Source organism: Hyperolius riggenbachi, chromosome 1 (genome assembly GCF_040937935.1).
Source record: "Hyperolius riggenbachi isolate aHypRig1 chromosome 1, aHypRig1.pri, whole genome shotgun sequence".
NCBI classification, from domain to species: Eukaryota; Metazoa; Chordata; class Amphibia; order Anura; family Hyperoliidae; genus Hyperolius; species Hyperolius riggenbachi.
Window position 1 is genome coordinate 406,332,366 of NC_090646.1, and position 16,886 is coordinate 406,349,251.

Genomic DNA, 16,886 nt, shown 5'->3' on the forward strand with positions numbered 1-16,886 from the left:
TTTAGCCAGATTTATAGGTTGCCAGATGTCCCCCCCCCCCCATCCTAGCACGCTGTGGGTAGTGATCTGTGCTACCCACAGCGTGTAGAACAAGCATCCAGCCACCCTAGGGAATCCCTGAGCAGCCAGGGGGCAGAGAATGTGCAGGGGTTCCCCCTTGTATGCGGAGGCTATGTGGAGGGGGATCCCCCTCTGTGCGGGTGGGGGGATCCCCTTCAATGATGGCAATGTGGGCGGGGGATCCCCCTCTGTGCGGGTGGGGGGGATCCCCCTTCAATGGTGGCTATTTGGGTGGCCTAAATTCCATTAACCCTTCGCACACTCACATGCAAATGTTCAAACAAATGCATTCACAGATTCACTCATCCAGGCACAACTGTTATCCCTACAGCTAAATTAAAAGCCAGGGTTTTAGTTCACAGAAGAATGCATTCTTATGCTTAGTCACCTATACTGCGCAGAAGTACCCAGGTAAACATAGGTGTCCTAACTCTGGCCCTGTAACATGCATAGTGCAGACATGCAAACACATTCATTGCATCAAACCTATCAATGGATTAGGAGCACACATCCTAACTTCCTCTCCTGGGAAAGACGGTGCATCTTACCAATCGCACAAGGGAGCTAACGTTATGTGTCCACGTGCACCATGCGCATACACCAGCATAAGCTGTGTGCATGCTGACAAATACATACAGGGGAAGGAGGGAGTGCACCGAATTGGACCCTAGCCACAGGGGTCAGTAGTAAAATGGAAATACATATATCCAGGCACATCGCCTCTAGTTAGGACATTAAATAAATTATTAGGGAAAGGGAGGTGCTGAGGGGGGTGTGGCTAGAAAACAGCAAAAATCCATTAACCCTTCGCACACTCACATGCAAATGTTCAAACAAATGCATTCACAGATTCACTCATCCAGGCACAACTGTTATCCCTACAGCTAAATTAAAAGCCAGGGTTTTAGTTCACAGAAGAATGCATTCTTATGCTTAGTCACCTATACTGCGCAGAAGTACCCAGGTAAACATAGGTGTCCTAACTCTGGCCCTGTAACATGCATAGTGCAGACATGCAAACACATTCATTGCATCAAACCTATCAATGGATTAGGAGCACACATCCTAACTTCCTCTCCTGGGAAAGACGGTGCATCTTACCAATCGCACAAGGGAGCTAACGTTATGTGTCCACGTGCACCATGCGCATACACCAGCATAAGCTGTGTGCATGCTGACAAATACATACAGGGGAAGGAGGGAGTGCACTGAATTGGACCCTAGCCACAGGGGTCAGTAGTAAAATGGAAATACATATATCCAGGCACATCGCCTCTAGTTAGGACATTAAATAAATTATTAGGGAAAGGGAGGTGCTGAGGGGGGTGTGGCTAGAAAACAGCAAAAATCCATTAACCCTTCGCACACTCACATGCAAATGTTCAAACAAATGCATTCACAGATTCACTCATCCAGGCACAACTGTTATCCCTACAGCTAAATTAAAAGCCAGGGTTTTAGTTCACAGAAGAATGCATTCTTATGCTTAGTCACCTATACTGCGCAGAAGTACCCAGGTAAGCATAGGTGTCCTAACTCTGGCCCTGTAACATGCATAGTGCAGACATGCAAACACATTCATTGCATCAAACCTATCAATGGATTAGGAGCACACATCCTAACTTCCTCTCCTGGGAAAGACGGTGCATCTTACCAATCGCACAAGGGAGCTAACGTTATGTGTCCACGTGCACCATGCGCATACACCAGCATAAGCTGTGTGCATGCTGACAAATACATACAGGGGAAGGAGGGAGTGCACTGAATTGGACCCTAGCCACAGGGGTCAGTAGTAAAATGGAAATACATATATCCAGGCACATCGCCTCTAGTTAGGACATTAAATAAATTATTAGGGAAAGGGAGGTGCTGAGGGGGGTGTGGCTAGAAAACAGCAAAAATCCATTAACCCTTCGCACACTCACATGCAAATGTTCAAACAAATGCATTCACAGATTCACTCATCCAGGCACAACTGTTATCCCTACAGCTAAATTAAAAGCCAGGGTTTTAGTTCACAGAAGAATGCATTCTTATGCTTAGTCACCTATACTGCGCAGAAGTACCCAGGTAAACATAGGTGTCCTAACTCTGGCCCTGTAACATGCATAGTGCAGCCTGCTGGTGTATGCGCATGGTGCACGTGGACACATAACGTTAGCTCCCTTGTGCGATTGGTAAGATGCACCGTCTTTCCCAGGAGAGGAAGTTAGGATGTGTGCTCCTAATCCATTGATAGGTTTGATGCAATGAATGTGTTTGCATGTCTGCACTATGCATGTTACAGGGCCAGAGTTAGGACACCTATGTTTACCTGGGTACTTCTGCGCAGTATAGGTGACTAAGCATAAGAATGCATTCTTCTGTGAACTAAAACCCTGGCTTTTAATTTAGCTGTAGGGATAACAGTTGTGCCTGGATGAGTGAATCTGTGAATGCATTTGTTTGAACATTTGCATGTGAGTGTGCGAAGGGTTAATGGATTTTTGCTGTTTTCTAGCCACACCCCCCTCAGCACCTCCCTTTCCCTAATAATTTATTTAATGTCCTAACTAGAGGCGATGTGCCTGGATATATGTATTTCCATTTTACTACTGACCCCTGTGGCTAGGGTCCAATTCAGTGCACTCCCTCCTTCCCCTGTATGTATTTGTCAGCATGCACACAGCTTATGCTGGTGTATGCGCATGGTGCACGTGGACACATAACGTTAGCTCCCTTGTGCGATTGGTAAGATGCACCGTCTTTCCCAGGAGAGGAAGTTAGGATGTGTGCTCCTAATCCATTGATAGGTTTGATGCAATGAATGTGTTTGCATGTCTGCACTATGCATGTTACAGGGCCAGAGTTAGGACACCTATGTTTACCTGGGTACTTCTGCGCTGTATAGGTGACTAAGCATAAGAATGCATTCTTCTGTGAACTAAAACCCTGGCTTTTAATTTAGCTGTAGGGATAACAGTTGTGCCTGGATGAGTGAATCGGTGAATGCATTTGTTTGAACATTTGCATGTGAGTGTGCGAAGGGTTAATGGATTTTTGCTGTTTTCTAGCCACACCCCCCTCAGCACCTCCCTTTCCCTAATAATTTATTTAATGTCCTAACTAGAGGCGATGTGCCTGGATATATGTATTTCTATTTGGGTGGCCTGTCCCCCTCCAAAGCCCCTCCCTCCCGATCCCCCCCCCCCCGTCTCAGCCCGTCGAGTAAATGGATGTACTCACCCGAGGGCTTTCTCCAGCGACGGCTACAGCGCCCTTCCTCCTCCATCTCCGAAGTCTCGTTTGCCGTACAGTTACATTACGAGACTTGGTGATGTCACCAAGTCTCGTAATGCCCTTTTAAATGTATGCTTCAGGCAGACTGTATTATGGGAGTCTCAGTTGAAGTTTTTAAAAGGTCATGCTACAGAACTTTCTCTTCCTTTAAGCATGTTTTCTACCTACCGGATATTGGATTTGAACAATAACCTGTTTAGTGACATATTAGTTGGCCTCAAAAATGCTCTGTAACACTTCTATTTTGAGAGTCCCGAGTCCTGTCAAACACAACTGAGAATTCCTCTGTTTCATTGACTACTATTACTTTTTGAAATGAACATCTGTTTAGAAAGTAAATTATGTAAAAACTCTCCAAGGAGACAATACAGGAAACAGGGACATACACCAAAAGTTCCGGAGAGAATCTAACGCAAACAAGGTCTAATATACAGTCATTGGCTGCTGCATCTCAGCATACCCACGAGAAAAGCAGTACTGTACCATTCTGGTGCCTGCAGTTAGTACATTAAAAAAAAACCTGGCTATTCTCTCTAAGCTACAGTTACCGGTATAAACAAATGAATAGTAAAAGTTAAACCAACCTGTGTAGTGGGAGTAGCAGGAGGCGTTTCACATTCACCAGAGCCAATAGCTTTCAGAAATCGGATCATATGCCTGCAGAGATCCCATTTCCCTTGCTCGAGTGCAGTGTTAAACAGAAGGGTAGCATGCTGCCTGCTCACTGCCGCTGCCTCCATATTCTGCATTGAAGACAATAAAGATAGGTAACTTCAATGAACGGTTTGTAAAAACTTACAAGGCTATTCCCAGGAACAACCTTTACTTTAGTTTTGGACAGTGTGAGGGCTTAAGACCTCTTCTGTATTTTTATTGCTGTCCTGTGTATCCATTTGTGAGAATTTCCAACACTTTATTTCCAGAGAGAAGTGGGGAAATTTCTCTCCCATAGATAAAGCAGCTAATATAATGTGTATGTAGAGCAGGAAGAAGTCCCCAAACTAGTTTTCATGTTGGTGGCACAAAGCTTCATGGAGATTCCAAAGACAGAAAGTGAAGGGAAACCTCTCCAATGGGAACATGAACAGCAAGGGGGCTGTTGTTGGCGCTTCCTCACAAGTTTGCCCCAGGCAACAAAAAGTCTACAACCAGTTCTGGATGATGCAACTGCAGGCACATTTTGGATTACAAATGGAAAAAAAAACTGGGCTGGAGAAAAGTGTACAGGTTCTAGTACTTTAACCCTCTTTTCATATACCCATTGCAGCATCTAGTTCTAGAGGGTCACTGCATTACAGTGACTGGCCCACAAGTAGGAACTTCCATAGTGATCTTTGAATGTTCATATCACCAGAGCCTAATAGATTCTGGAGAATTCTAAAAGGACACTTGAAATGAGGGATATGGAAGCTGCCATATCTATTTTGTTTTAAAGGACAACTGTAGGGAGAGGTATAAAGAGGCTGCCATATTTATTCCTTGGCAGCCCTGCTAATGTCTTTGGCTGCAGAAGTGTCTGAATAACACCAGAAACAAGCATGCAGCTAATCTCGTCAATTCCGACATTAATGTCAGAAACACCTGATATGCTGCATGCCTGTTCAGGGTCTATGGCTAAAAGTATTAGAGACAGAGGATCAGCAGGACAGACAGGCAACTGGTATTGCACAAAAGGAAAAAAAAAACATGGCAGCCTCCCTACAGTTGTCCTTTAAAAAATACCACTTGCCTGGTGTCCTGCTGATCTTTTATACATCAGTGGTGTTTGGATCACACACCTGAAACAAGCATGCAGATAATCTAGTCAGATTTGCATGCTTGTTCAGGGTCTATGTCTACATTTGAGGCAGATGATCAGCAGGACAGTCAGCAATATGCATTGTCCAAAAGGAGATAAATATTGCAGCCTCTTTTGCACAAGTGGTGTGCGTGTGTGTGTCTCTGTATAGACCTGAAATGATAATGTGTTGTCATTTCAAATGATGGTGTCAAGCTCACATAGGTTTCCCCTGTCCTCCGAAACTAAACTTTCTGCCACTTACAACACTGCATTTATTTATTTTTTCTTCCTCCTATTGTCCAGCATGCATGTCTGCATGGGAATCACTGAACGATTGGCCATTCAAGATTGTTGTCTAATATCCCGACCATAGTTTAAGCCCACATGAACATGGAGAGAATGTACAAACTCACAGATAATGTCCTGGCCTGAGACTCTGCTGCTGCAAGGCTAGAGTATTATCCGGTATACTATCATACCACCACATCATATATTGTTCTGGGTAACAAAAGTTTTACATCAGTACCTACTTTAAATGGAAAATTACTATTTAACCAACTTTTGACTTTACAGACTCTAAAATTCATACTTGTTGAATTATGATGAAGAAGCAGAAATGTGTACCTGGAGGATAATAAGATAAGATGCAGCAGTGTCAAGGTCCTGAGCCATGAGACACTCCTCGAACAAGTCCTTAGGGTTACCAACAGCAGCAAAAAGATAATTCCAAAGGGCATACTCTGTCTTGCGTGCACAATGAACCACAGTCTGTAGGAAAAGGGGGAATTCTGTGATGAATTTAGCCACAGTAGGAAGCAGTGGGTCGGGAATAGGGTCCCGTGAGGTAGCTTCTTCTTCCAATACTTCATGGAGCATTAGTTCTAGCACATGTGGAAAGTAGGGTAAAGAGGCACATGAATGGGCCAACATCAAAGCTTGCTCTCCTAGGTTCCTGACTAAAAGCTGTCGTAGGATGTGGTGGAGGTAGATCTGAGACGTCCTCTCCACAATACAATAGGGGAAATGTGCCTCTAAATGTTCGGCAGGAGAGCTAAGGTTGTTCAAACAGTCATAAGCAACAGTCTCATTGATGGCCCCAAGAACCAGAGCATCTTCAAACAGAACTGCTAGGGGGTAGATGTTGATATGAAAAGGCAGCATGATTCTTTTGGACAGGAAGGAATGTGGTTTGCGATTATCTCTGGGAAACAAAGGCAGCCAAACTTTCATGCCTGCACCTCCACAGCTGAGCCAGAGAGCCTCCAGAAGATGGCGCTTTTGCCTGTTGACTCGACAGGTGCTCCATACATTTTCTACAGACTGAGCCAGGACCACTGGAGCACAAAATGGCAGCTGAGAACATAACATGACAGTTAATCTAAAGCAAGATGTATTACAGGAAATTTTTGTACGCTCTTAAGGACATAAAGGTTTGGAATACAACTAATACAATGGAAAGGAAGCACAGGAAACATAGGGATCGAGGAACTAACTGCCGGTAATATCATTTTGCCCAAAGTGTACAGTGCGTTACGCAATTCATGGCTGTGGAGTCTGAGTTGAGGCAATTTTGGGTACCTGTCGGAGGTTTTATAAACTGACACGATTAAAACAAGCGTAGCTACAGTAACACACATTACACTAGTAGCTTAATGCACATTAAGCAAATGACGTTAAGCTCGTTACTGTAGCAACATTTGCATTACCCATGTACCCCAGGTCTTGCCAAATGTGTAACACGTAGTACACTGCTGCCGATAATAAATATTACCAGCGATTAGTGCATCAACCCCAAACTGTATCTCTGATCTTGTAGGTGGTTCAAAGACACCAAAGTGAGTTAAAATTATTAAAAACAGTTTAAAAATAGAGGAGGTAAAGGTAAATCTACCTCATCTGCAGGAAAAAAAATCCTCAATGGTGAGGCTAGGAACTGTGAGAAGCGGGAACTTAATCCAGAAAAAGCATTACAGTCTATGAGAGTTTTGTTAATTTGAAGCAACAACATTGTAGTTCTTAACCTCACCATTGAGTTCCCCGCCCCCTCTATTGTTAAACTGGTTTTAAAAATGTTACTTAACTTTGTCGCCTCTGAACCACGTACATAATTAGACCATCTCGTATGGAGGGTATATCCCTCTGTTGTATTGTTCATAATTGCAGAGAGTGACTTTTTTCCCCCTGAGTGGGGTCTCCCCACCTGACTACTGTTGTGTCACAAATGTGAGTATAATTATTTATATTGTCGTAATCCCTGTTTCACAAACTTACTACACTATATTGGCCATTCCTCCCCATAGCCCTTCCACAGTTTTCCTTTGAGATTGATGAATCGTTGATCTATTTACAACTCAAAACTAATAAAGTATGACTGAACATCGGCTATGCATAAATGATCCTTGCCTTATTACATTTATTATCTTTGTAGGCTAAACAATCTACTTTTTCTACTTACCTGTCAGACTTATTCTGATAGCATTAGTCTCACAGCTGACCAGAAAGAGTGTAAGCAATGAAGAAACTTGCTGCTCGTAATGTTTAGAGGACACAAACTGTTTTCCTAATCGGTGTCCAGCCAAACACAATTTCGTGACTTGCTTATTTAATGTAGAAGCTGACAGCTCACTCATCCTATGATTTCATTACTGTGTGAATTTCTGAACTAGAAAAAGCATGCAGGATTTAACCTTGCTGGATGAATAGTTATTTGAGATCAGTTATTCACACTTCTGCCTACGACAGTGTTATTAGAAGAAGCAAAGTATACTTACCTGCCTAAGAAGACTCCTTCTGGTCTCCAGCTCGTCTCTTAGATTTCAAGTCCTGTTTCACCTGGCGCAGCAGTGGCGCAATCACTGATATCCATTGAGACGTATTACCAAAGTTGTGTGGTGTCCATGCTGGAACACACCTCTGAAACAATTCCAGTGCTATCACAGCAGTACCAAGTCGATAAAGAGAAGGTCTGAGGGACTGATGGGGGGCGCATACAGCATTTTCCTACACATTGGTTTTGTGCCAAGTCCAGATTTCCACTAGCGTTAAACTATAAACTAAACTATGACTTTACCAATCCCAGATTGTGATAACCTCCTCAATACTAGGGGTTTGTTTATCAACTATATGCGATGACACCAGGCATGAATATTTAAGCAATTTGCTGGCAGATCCAGAAAAAAAGATCCTCAAGCAAAGTCATGCAAAATACAAAAGCATGCATCGACTTTTCCAGTTTATTTTTATGAATTCTGGTATAAATACTCAGATACAGAGCATGGTAAACTGATGCAAATACAGTAAGGTTCCTTTTACACTTAAAGAGAACCTAAACTGAAAATAAAAAGTCAAAATAACCATACACAGGTCATACTTACCTCCCGTATAGTCTACTGCTCAATCTCTTTCTCCTCTCCTGCGTCCTATTTTTCCACTGGGATCAATGGAATTCTCCATCCTCCATTTTCAAAATGGCCTTTATCCTCATAACAGCTTCCTGGTCAGCACACAGTTAAACTGTAATATCGCCCACTTGAGCCATAGGGAAACATGGACATTACCTTGCACATTCAGTTGTAAATGACAGATGCTGATGCAGTATATAATTGCCAGGAACTGGTATGTTGTTGCAGTTGGCATTCAGTTTAGAGGTGGTGGGGTGAGTTCCCTGTAGGTGAGAGGTCCAGGGCTTGTCCGCACTTCCCTCTAGGTGTCGCATGGTGGTTTGGGGGCCCCAGTGAGTGAGAGAGACCTGGGGCCCCTGGGCTGTCATGTGGACCAGTGTTTGTGATTTTAAATTTATTTTTTGCAGCTTCTAGGATGCGGTTGACAGGTGAGTGGTTAGGGAGGGGGCCGTGTGGGAGATGTGCCTACACGGGGCGTCCCTGTAAACGACGCAATTCACGATTGCGTCCAACCGAAGCCTCCCACCTGAATGCTAATCTATGTAATTCCTGCTAGGTATGGTACAGCAGGCAAAGGGTGTATGACAGTGCACCTGATTGGCTGACTAGCGTCTGCTGGCCAGATAGAGGCAGGATATTGCTCTGACTGGAAGTTAGCAATTGTGTTTGTTGCAGTTGGCATTCAGTTTAGAGGTGGTGGGGTGAGTTCCCTGGAGGTCAGAGGTCCAGGGCTTGCCCGCACTTCCCTCTAGGTGTCGCATGGTGGTTTGGGGGCCCCAGTGAGTGAGAGAGACCTGGGGCCCCTGGGCTGTCATGTGGACCAGTGTTTGTGATTTTAAATTTATTTTTTGCAGCTTCTAGGATGCGGTTGACAGGTGAGTGGTTAGGGAGGGGACCGTGTGGGAGATGTGCCTACACGGGGCGTCCCTGTAAATGACGCAATTCACGATTGCGTCCAACCGAAGCCTCCCACCTGAATGCTAATCTATGTACGGTAATTCCTGCTAGGTATGGTACAGCAGGCAAAGGGTGTATGACAGTGCACCTGATTGGCTGACTAGCGTCTGCTGGCCAGATAGAGGCAGGATATTGCTCTGACTGGAAGTTAGCAATTGTGTTTGTTGCAGGAACTGGTATGTTTCAGTTTTGACAAAATATTGTCAGAACTAGAAAGGATCACTGTAAGAAGAAAATGGTGAGCTTCTGAGGAACTGACTGTGGTTACTATGATATATTCATTTGCAGCTACGTCATGTGTTTATTTTAAATCATTTTTTCAGGTTCCCTTAAATCAGGTGCTTTCAGTAATAACTGAAAGAAAACGGATTTTCAAATTAATACTCATGTTTTCCTATGGCACATTTCCCACTATACGCATTTTAACTGAAATCTTTTTCACAATGCACTACCAACACGTACTAACACATACCGACGCATTAAGTGTAAAAAGGACCTTACAATCCTTTCCTACTCCTATGTCCTGATAGTAAGGGTAAGATGAACTCATTGCATAAATAGTCTAAATTGTGGCCTGCTTTAGAGGTTTCTAAACTCAAGTAAATGGCTTCTTTCATATGGAATAGTGTTCTTTTACTTACCAATTTCCTCTGTTGGGATCCAACATCTTTTTCTCGAATCTGAGGTCCTGAACGATCCCTCTGCAACATTATTAGCTGGCCTGCTAGATTCAACATTATGCTTTCTGCATCACATGCCTGATATTGAAAAAACAAATCATATCACTAAATGCCATTACAGCTGGATAAACCAACATCATGAAGCTAAATTTGTATCTGATATTTTTCTATGACAAATCAAACCATAGTGAGTATAAAATAAAAAGCATCCCTTACAAAATGACCATGCCTGTAAGTAACTGCATGTATATGAGATAAACCTGTCTAGTCTCAGACCAGTCGAGCTGTTCAGAAACAATCAGCAACTGAGATGTAATGTTTCAGTCAATTGCTTTTGTTCCCAGGACATATGCCTGTCCACCATTACACATTCTGATATAAAGATGTATGGCTAGTCTTGATTTACATAGACAGAAACCCTCTATTCAAACTATATTTTGAATAAAATGTACAGTAAAGATAGACCAATTAACATTCCAAAAATCAAGTGGATATCGTTAAAGCGGTCAAATTAAACCAGTGGCAAATATAGAAGCATTTAATTAAATTAAGCATTCCATCACAAATGCTTGCTTTCCTTCCCCACTTCCAATTTTGCAACTAGTAAAAGTAAAAGAAGCAAAGTTGATAAATATTCTGAAACCTTCACTTTTCATGGTTACTCACTCTTCAGTTCTGGCATCGTACCTGTTGAGGCATTTTTAATGAAATACCAGTCTCTGTCCTCACTGATGTTAGGGTAACTGACACTACGAGAGAAGGATGAGGTATATACCGAGACATGGACACTTCCTGTAGGACCTGTAAACACGCTGAAGGATGAGGCCTATAGAATGTAAAACAAACATGCATGTAGGAGGCTAAAACAGATCATTCACAGAAAGATACATTTCACACATTTCACACATATTTGCTTACATATTTGCTTACTTTGTCTAACATTGTATAGAAACCATACATCATGATATGTTAGACCAGGGCTGTTTATGGCCAGTTTTGGTGCCCTACGTCCGTTACCTACTGCTTTCTCCTGAGTTACTGTGCTACTGGGATACTGCAGTTAAAGTTTTTTTTAAGAATCTGCCTCGTTTATCATAACATGGCAAATCTTTGGCTCTACACGTTTTCTAATTTCTTCAACTTTTCCCAATTTTGACAGAAGATAAATGGAGATTCTGAATACTTGCAAATGGAAACACTCCTTTGCTTAAAAACTATGGCATATAAAGCTGCACTTACGAAAAGGAATGTAGCAATATACATGGCACCAGAAAATATTGCTACTGTGAATCAAAACAGGAAAGAAGGGCACCACCATAAGCAGAAATTATAAAAGCTATAATTGGTGGCAATAGACAAGAATTTGGGCACCCCGAGAAGCCCAATAAAATAAGCGGGTGATAGGGCTACCCACTATGCAAATTGGGCACAGTGCTTCCAGGCTACCACATTTCCATCTGATGACCATAATTTGTGTGTGGGTGGGGGGGGGGGGGTTGGGGGGGATTTCAGGTGTCACAAATGCAGCACACTACTGGGAACATCCCCACTAACTGGTAGAGTACCCAGTGTTTACTCATCCGTAAGCTATTGGAATCGGATGGCAAAACGCAGCGGAAAAAGGCCCCAAGTTTCAAAAAACAAACAAAAAAAACATTTTGCATAGTCACATAGAGGTTCCCCTGAAGTTGTTAGTGCCCTAACCTGTGGCGAGAGACATATGGAGGGCTGCTATATTTATTTCCTTTGAAACAATGCACATTGCTTGGCTGTCCTGTTGATCTAATCCTCTGCCTATAATAGATCAGATATCTCTGACAAAAATCTGACAAGATAAGCTTCATGCTTAAGGTGCCCATACACTCGTCAGATTGGCAGCAGATAGATAAGAAATGCATCTGATGATCTATCTGATGCGTTTTTAGAACATTTTTTACCAGGATAGAATTCCAATAGGTTTCAGTTTGAAATCTATTGAAATTCGATCTGATGGCATTTTTTTGCCATCAGATTTCCATTAAGGCCAATGCAAACTGATAAGCAATCTCATCAGATTGACCTAAATTTTCCACCCTGCCAGTTCGATGGAAATCCATCGAAATCGATCAAAATCGGCCATCGATCGGTCGATTGGCCAACCGATTTGCAAACGATCAATCGATCGGGATCGATCGGTCGGCCAGAAAATCGGCTGAGTGTATGGGCCCCTTTATTGCAGGTGAGTGATTCAGACACTACTTAACAGAAGGATCAGCGGGACTGGTATTGTTTAAAAGGAAATAAATATGGCAGCCTTCATAGGTGTTTCACCTCGGGTTCCTTTTAAATTATCTTCCAAACTTTAGGACACTTGTAATATTTAATGGATATCACAAATAGTTCATCCACAGATAAACAGCTTGGAGCGCATATGGAGGTGTTTCTGAATGGAAATTCCTTCTTAAAGTGGATCCGAGGTGAACTTTTACTCATTGCAAAATTGTGTTCCTTTCCTATAGTTTATAGGGCATTCCTCAAGCCAAATACTTTTTTGTTTTTGTTTTATTACTTTAATTCCCTATAAACTAAAAAAGACACACCCACAGCCCTCAGAGTGCCAAGGCACTTTCAGACAATAGCAAGGGCTTACAGGAGTTCACTCTGGGCAGGAGGAGGGGGAGGTGTTACTAGCCATTGATTTCAAAGGCAGAGGGGAGGAGGGAGGAGGAGAGGGGACTGAATTTTCACACAAGAAATCTGATACCATCTCCAGCTCTTAGCCTGTGACAATATGACAAAAAGAACATGGCTGCCCCCATTGTATCACAGGAATAAATAATCATACACTTTTTAAACTTTTGCAGCTAGATATGCTGTGTAAACTATCTAAACTTTAGATAAGATATATAGACAAGTTACTTGTTATAGTTAGTGTTTCATCTCGGATCCGCTTTTAGTGTAACAGACACTGACAGATATCAGTACTCACCCTTCAGATCTTCTTTCAATACTGTAAAGACAGATAGAACAGTCTGCTCGAAACAGAATCAGCATATCTCTGAAAACACTGAGCAGGAGAGTGTCCAACTGCATTTTGGTTACATGTGCAAAGGCATTATCCAAGTTGGATGTTCGAAGGTAAACCCGGAGCTGGAAATAAAATTCAAGAAAACAGAAGTGTTAATTGAACTGAACAAATTCCATTTCAGACAGTTCAGTTACTGTGATTCTGAATCCCTACACGTGTACACGTTTCGATTCCTGAAATTTCTTACACTGTTGCATAGCTTGTTTTAAATATCTTATGATCATTAAATTCCACTGATAAAAAGAATCTGCACCCTCAGAAATCCCAATATATCTAGAGCAGGAGTTCTATCTTCACTTCAAAATAGTTTTGGAGTACACTAGCATCCATCAGGAGATATCTTTGGGCAGGGTTTCTCAACTCAGTCCCCACATACCCCCAACGGTGCATGTTTTGTGGAAATCCAGAAGTAGTTAAGGAGTTCTGCTGATACTGAAATTGCCCCACCTTGAGGACTGAGTCTAGAAACCCTGTCTTAGGGAACACTGTAAATAAGTTCTAGCACTATTTATGTGTAATTACAGTGAACTGGTATGATGTGCTTTAGAAACTCACTGTGTTGTGGATCTGATCAATTAATGAAAATGTAACATCTCCAGTGACTGGACAGTGGGTCGGCAGAGGGGAGGAAAGGCTTTGCTACACAGCATGGAGCACTGGCTTATACACCAGGTGGACTAGTGTGAAGGAGTGTGGCAGTGAATGACAGTGTGGCCCTGAATTTCTGTCAGCAGAGAAATTAACCCTAAGCTCTGTGAGGGGGTACCTAAACTCAGTAAGGACCAAGATGAAAAACCTTGGCTTAAAGGGTTGAGAACCACAACTATTGGGGAAGGTAAAATAAAAAAAAAAAAAAACTTTAAAAAGAATGTGCCTCATTTGCCTCAATAGACAAAAACATAGGAACTGCTCACCTCCTCTTGATGATCGCTTATATTATAACAGGCCAGTACAATGAAATCATTCCACCAAGCCAGACCTCCTGTTACTGTCATGTTTTGCTCCTAAACAACAAAACAGAATTACAACAGTTGTTCTTCAGTTCAGATACAAAAAACTAGGATCAATGGCATATTCACAATTACTAGTGGCAAGCGTGTAGAACAACAAAACTCTATTAAATGATAAGAGACTAATTGAACTAACCTGTGTAATATTCCCAAACAGCTTCCACTTCTTGGTTAGCAAGGAGTAATGGGCAAATCCAAACTTTCCAACAACAGCGACATTTTGCCTATTTTTGTCTATAGAAGAATACTGCGAGAGAAGGGGACACAATGACACTTTCACCAAAAAGTAAAGGTATAGAGCCATAACAGCCCATACCATGCAGCCTGAAACTGTGGTCTTCAAGCTAGATTACATGGCTCTGTAACACCAATGTGCTCTGATATAAAGCAGCAGTTCTAGATGCAAGCCTGGTATTTCAGGGTCATTAAAAAAGTTATGCATTCTGGGAGTAACTTCTTGCTCATTTGAGGCAGAATACTTACAATTACCTTCCAGTTTTAATCAATGCAAACTTTATATATTAAAAAAAAATACACCCGGACAAGTGTTCATTAAAATGGTTTCTTTAATTATGCATATTGTGGCCAATTTTACTGAATTTTAATGGGAAACGATGTTAACAAATGTGTAAACGATCAGACCTGTAAAAACGAGGCAAGTGTGAGCTTTTAATGCCCTAGGCAAGACAGCCAATGTCACATTGCCCCACTAAAGAATGCACAAAAACACAAAAATAGAACAGTCTCATGTGGGTAAAGAATAAAATGTAATCTATGCATTGTTAAAACTGACGAGGCTTTGAAATGGAGTAACACTGCTACAGACGCTTTAACGCTGACTTGTAAAACAAAATTAACAACTAAATCAATATAAAACTTCAGTCTGTAAAGTTAATAACATTCTAAATGTAATTTGGGTAAACCTGATATTAACATATATTTTTATTGCTTTTGAATCACCTTTAATTATTTCCATTATTTCTGGTAAAATGTATTTTACATAGGCACATTCCAGTCAAGTTACAACTAAGATATTTTTGTAAAGCCTCTTGGGTTTTCATGCAAAATCATGGCTGTATATTAATGCCTGAATTCACTCAGCTGACAGAATTACCATATGTCCATTGACTCCGCTAAATCATACAATGAGTAAACATAAGCTAATCGGATCTCACAGCATCACAAACCTTTCACCTCAGCTAACTTAAAGCGGATCCGAGATGAAAAACTAACTTTAACAAGTAACTTTTCTATACATCTTCAGTCACAGATAAGCAGCGCCGACACAGAGAATGCTGCTGGAGGTAGGCTGGCTTCACAGCACAATGAAATGGAAATGTAAATCTAAGTTTACCTCAGCGCAATATGGATAACAGTTACCCGTACAATCAGGGTGGCTCACAGTACCTGTTCTTGTAATTCCCACCTCTGGAGATATACGGAGTATAAGTATAAGGAGTCTGATGTCTTGCTGTAATCCCGACAAACCCAGATCAACTCTGTCTGACTGCAGAGTGATCGCGCCAGACGGATTTCCGGATTCCCTGGTCATATGATCCACGTGGTATCGCGCGGACTGCCCTCTCTGCGTTCCACCGGCATCAGCTGCGTCCCGTTGGTACTGTCCCCTCTTCACCGCTGCGCTCGGAGTCTGCTTTCAGTTTGTCCCTCCGCTTCCGCCGTACGTGTCACCCCACCAAACACGGCAGCTGCTAAAGCCCCGCCCCTCAGCACTTTTGTTCTGCTAAACCTCAGCAGAACAAAAGTGCTGAGGGGCGGGGCTTTAGCAGCTGCCGTGTTTGGTGGGGTGACACGTACGGCGGAAGCGGAGGGACAAACTGAAAGCAGACTCCGAGCGCAGCGGTGAAGAGGGGACAGTACCAACGGGACGCAGCTGATGCCGGTGGAACGCAGAGAGGGCAGTCCGTGCGATACCACGTGGATCATATGACCAGGGAATCCGGAAATCCGTCTGGCGCGATCACTCTGCAGTCAGACAGAGTTGATCTGGGTTTGTCGGGATTACAGCAAGACATCAGACTCCTTATACTTATACTCCGTATATCTCCAGAGGTGGGAATTACAAGAACAGGTACTGTGAGCCACCCTGATTGTACGGGTAACTGTTATCCATATTGCGCTGAGGTAAACTTAGATTTACTTTTCTATACATCTTATCTAAAGTTTAGATAGTTTACACAGCATCTCTATCTGCAAACAGCTTCAAAAGTTTATGATTATTTATTCCTGTCATACGAGGGCAGCCATGTTCTGTTTGTCACATTGTCACAGGCTGAGGGCTGGAGATGCTATCAGCTTGCCTGTGTGTAAATTCAGTCCCCTCTGCTCCTCCCTCCTCCCTCTGCCTCTGAAATCAATGGCTAATAACATCCTTCTCCTCCTGCCCAGACTGATCTCCCATAAGCCCTTGCTACAGTGCCAAGGCACAAAAGGAGCTGTGGGCGAGGCTTGTTTAGTTTATAGTGAATTGGAGTATTAAAACAAAACAAAAAAAGTATTTGGCTTGAGGAATGCCCTATAAATTATATGAAAGGAACACAATTATGCAATGAGTAAAAGTTTATCTCGGATCCACTTTAAGGTTTCTTCAGAAGCTAAACCTGTGTGCTCCAAATGGGAAATGTAAAGTAT

The 16,886-nt window shown here is 42.4% G+C and overlaps 1 protein-coding gene across 1 annotated transcript in view; it reads right to left on the reverse strand.

Annotated features, from left to right (window-relative positions):
• RIC1 (RIC1 homolog, RAB6A GEF complex partner 1) overlaps positions 1–16,886 on the reverse strand; it is a 190,859-nt gene that overhangs the window by 45,009 nt on the left and 128,964 nt on the right. The window contains exons 14-20 of the mRNA XM_068235469.1: positions 14,371–14,481; positions 14,139–14,228; positions 13,126–13,286; positions 10,845–10,983; positions 10,119–10,235; positions 5,744–6,472; positions 3,924–4,082 (exon numbers count right to left, since the gene is read on the reverse strand). Of these exons, the coding sequence (XP_068091570.1) occupies positions 3,924–4,082; positions 5,744–6,472; positions 10,119–10,235; positions 10,845–10,983; positions 13,126–13,286; positions 14,139–14,228; positions 14,371–14,481 (1,506 nt within the window). The remainder of the gene's footprint in view (positions 1–3,923; positions 4,083–5,743; positions 6,473–10,118; positions 10,236–10,844; positions 10,984–13,125; positions 13,287–14,138; positions 14,229–14,370; positions 14,482–16,886) is intronic.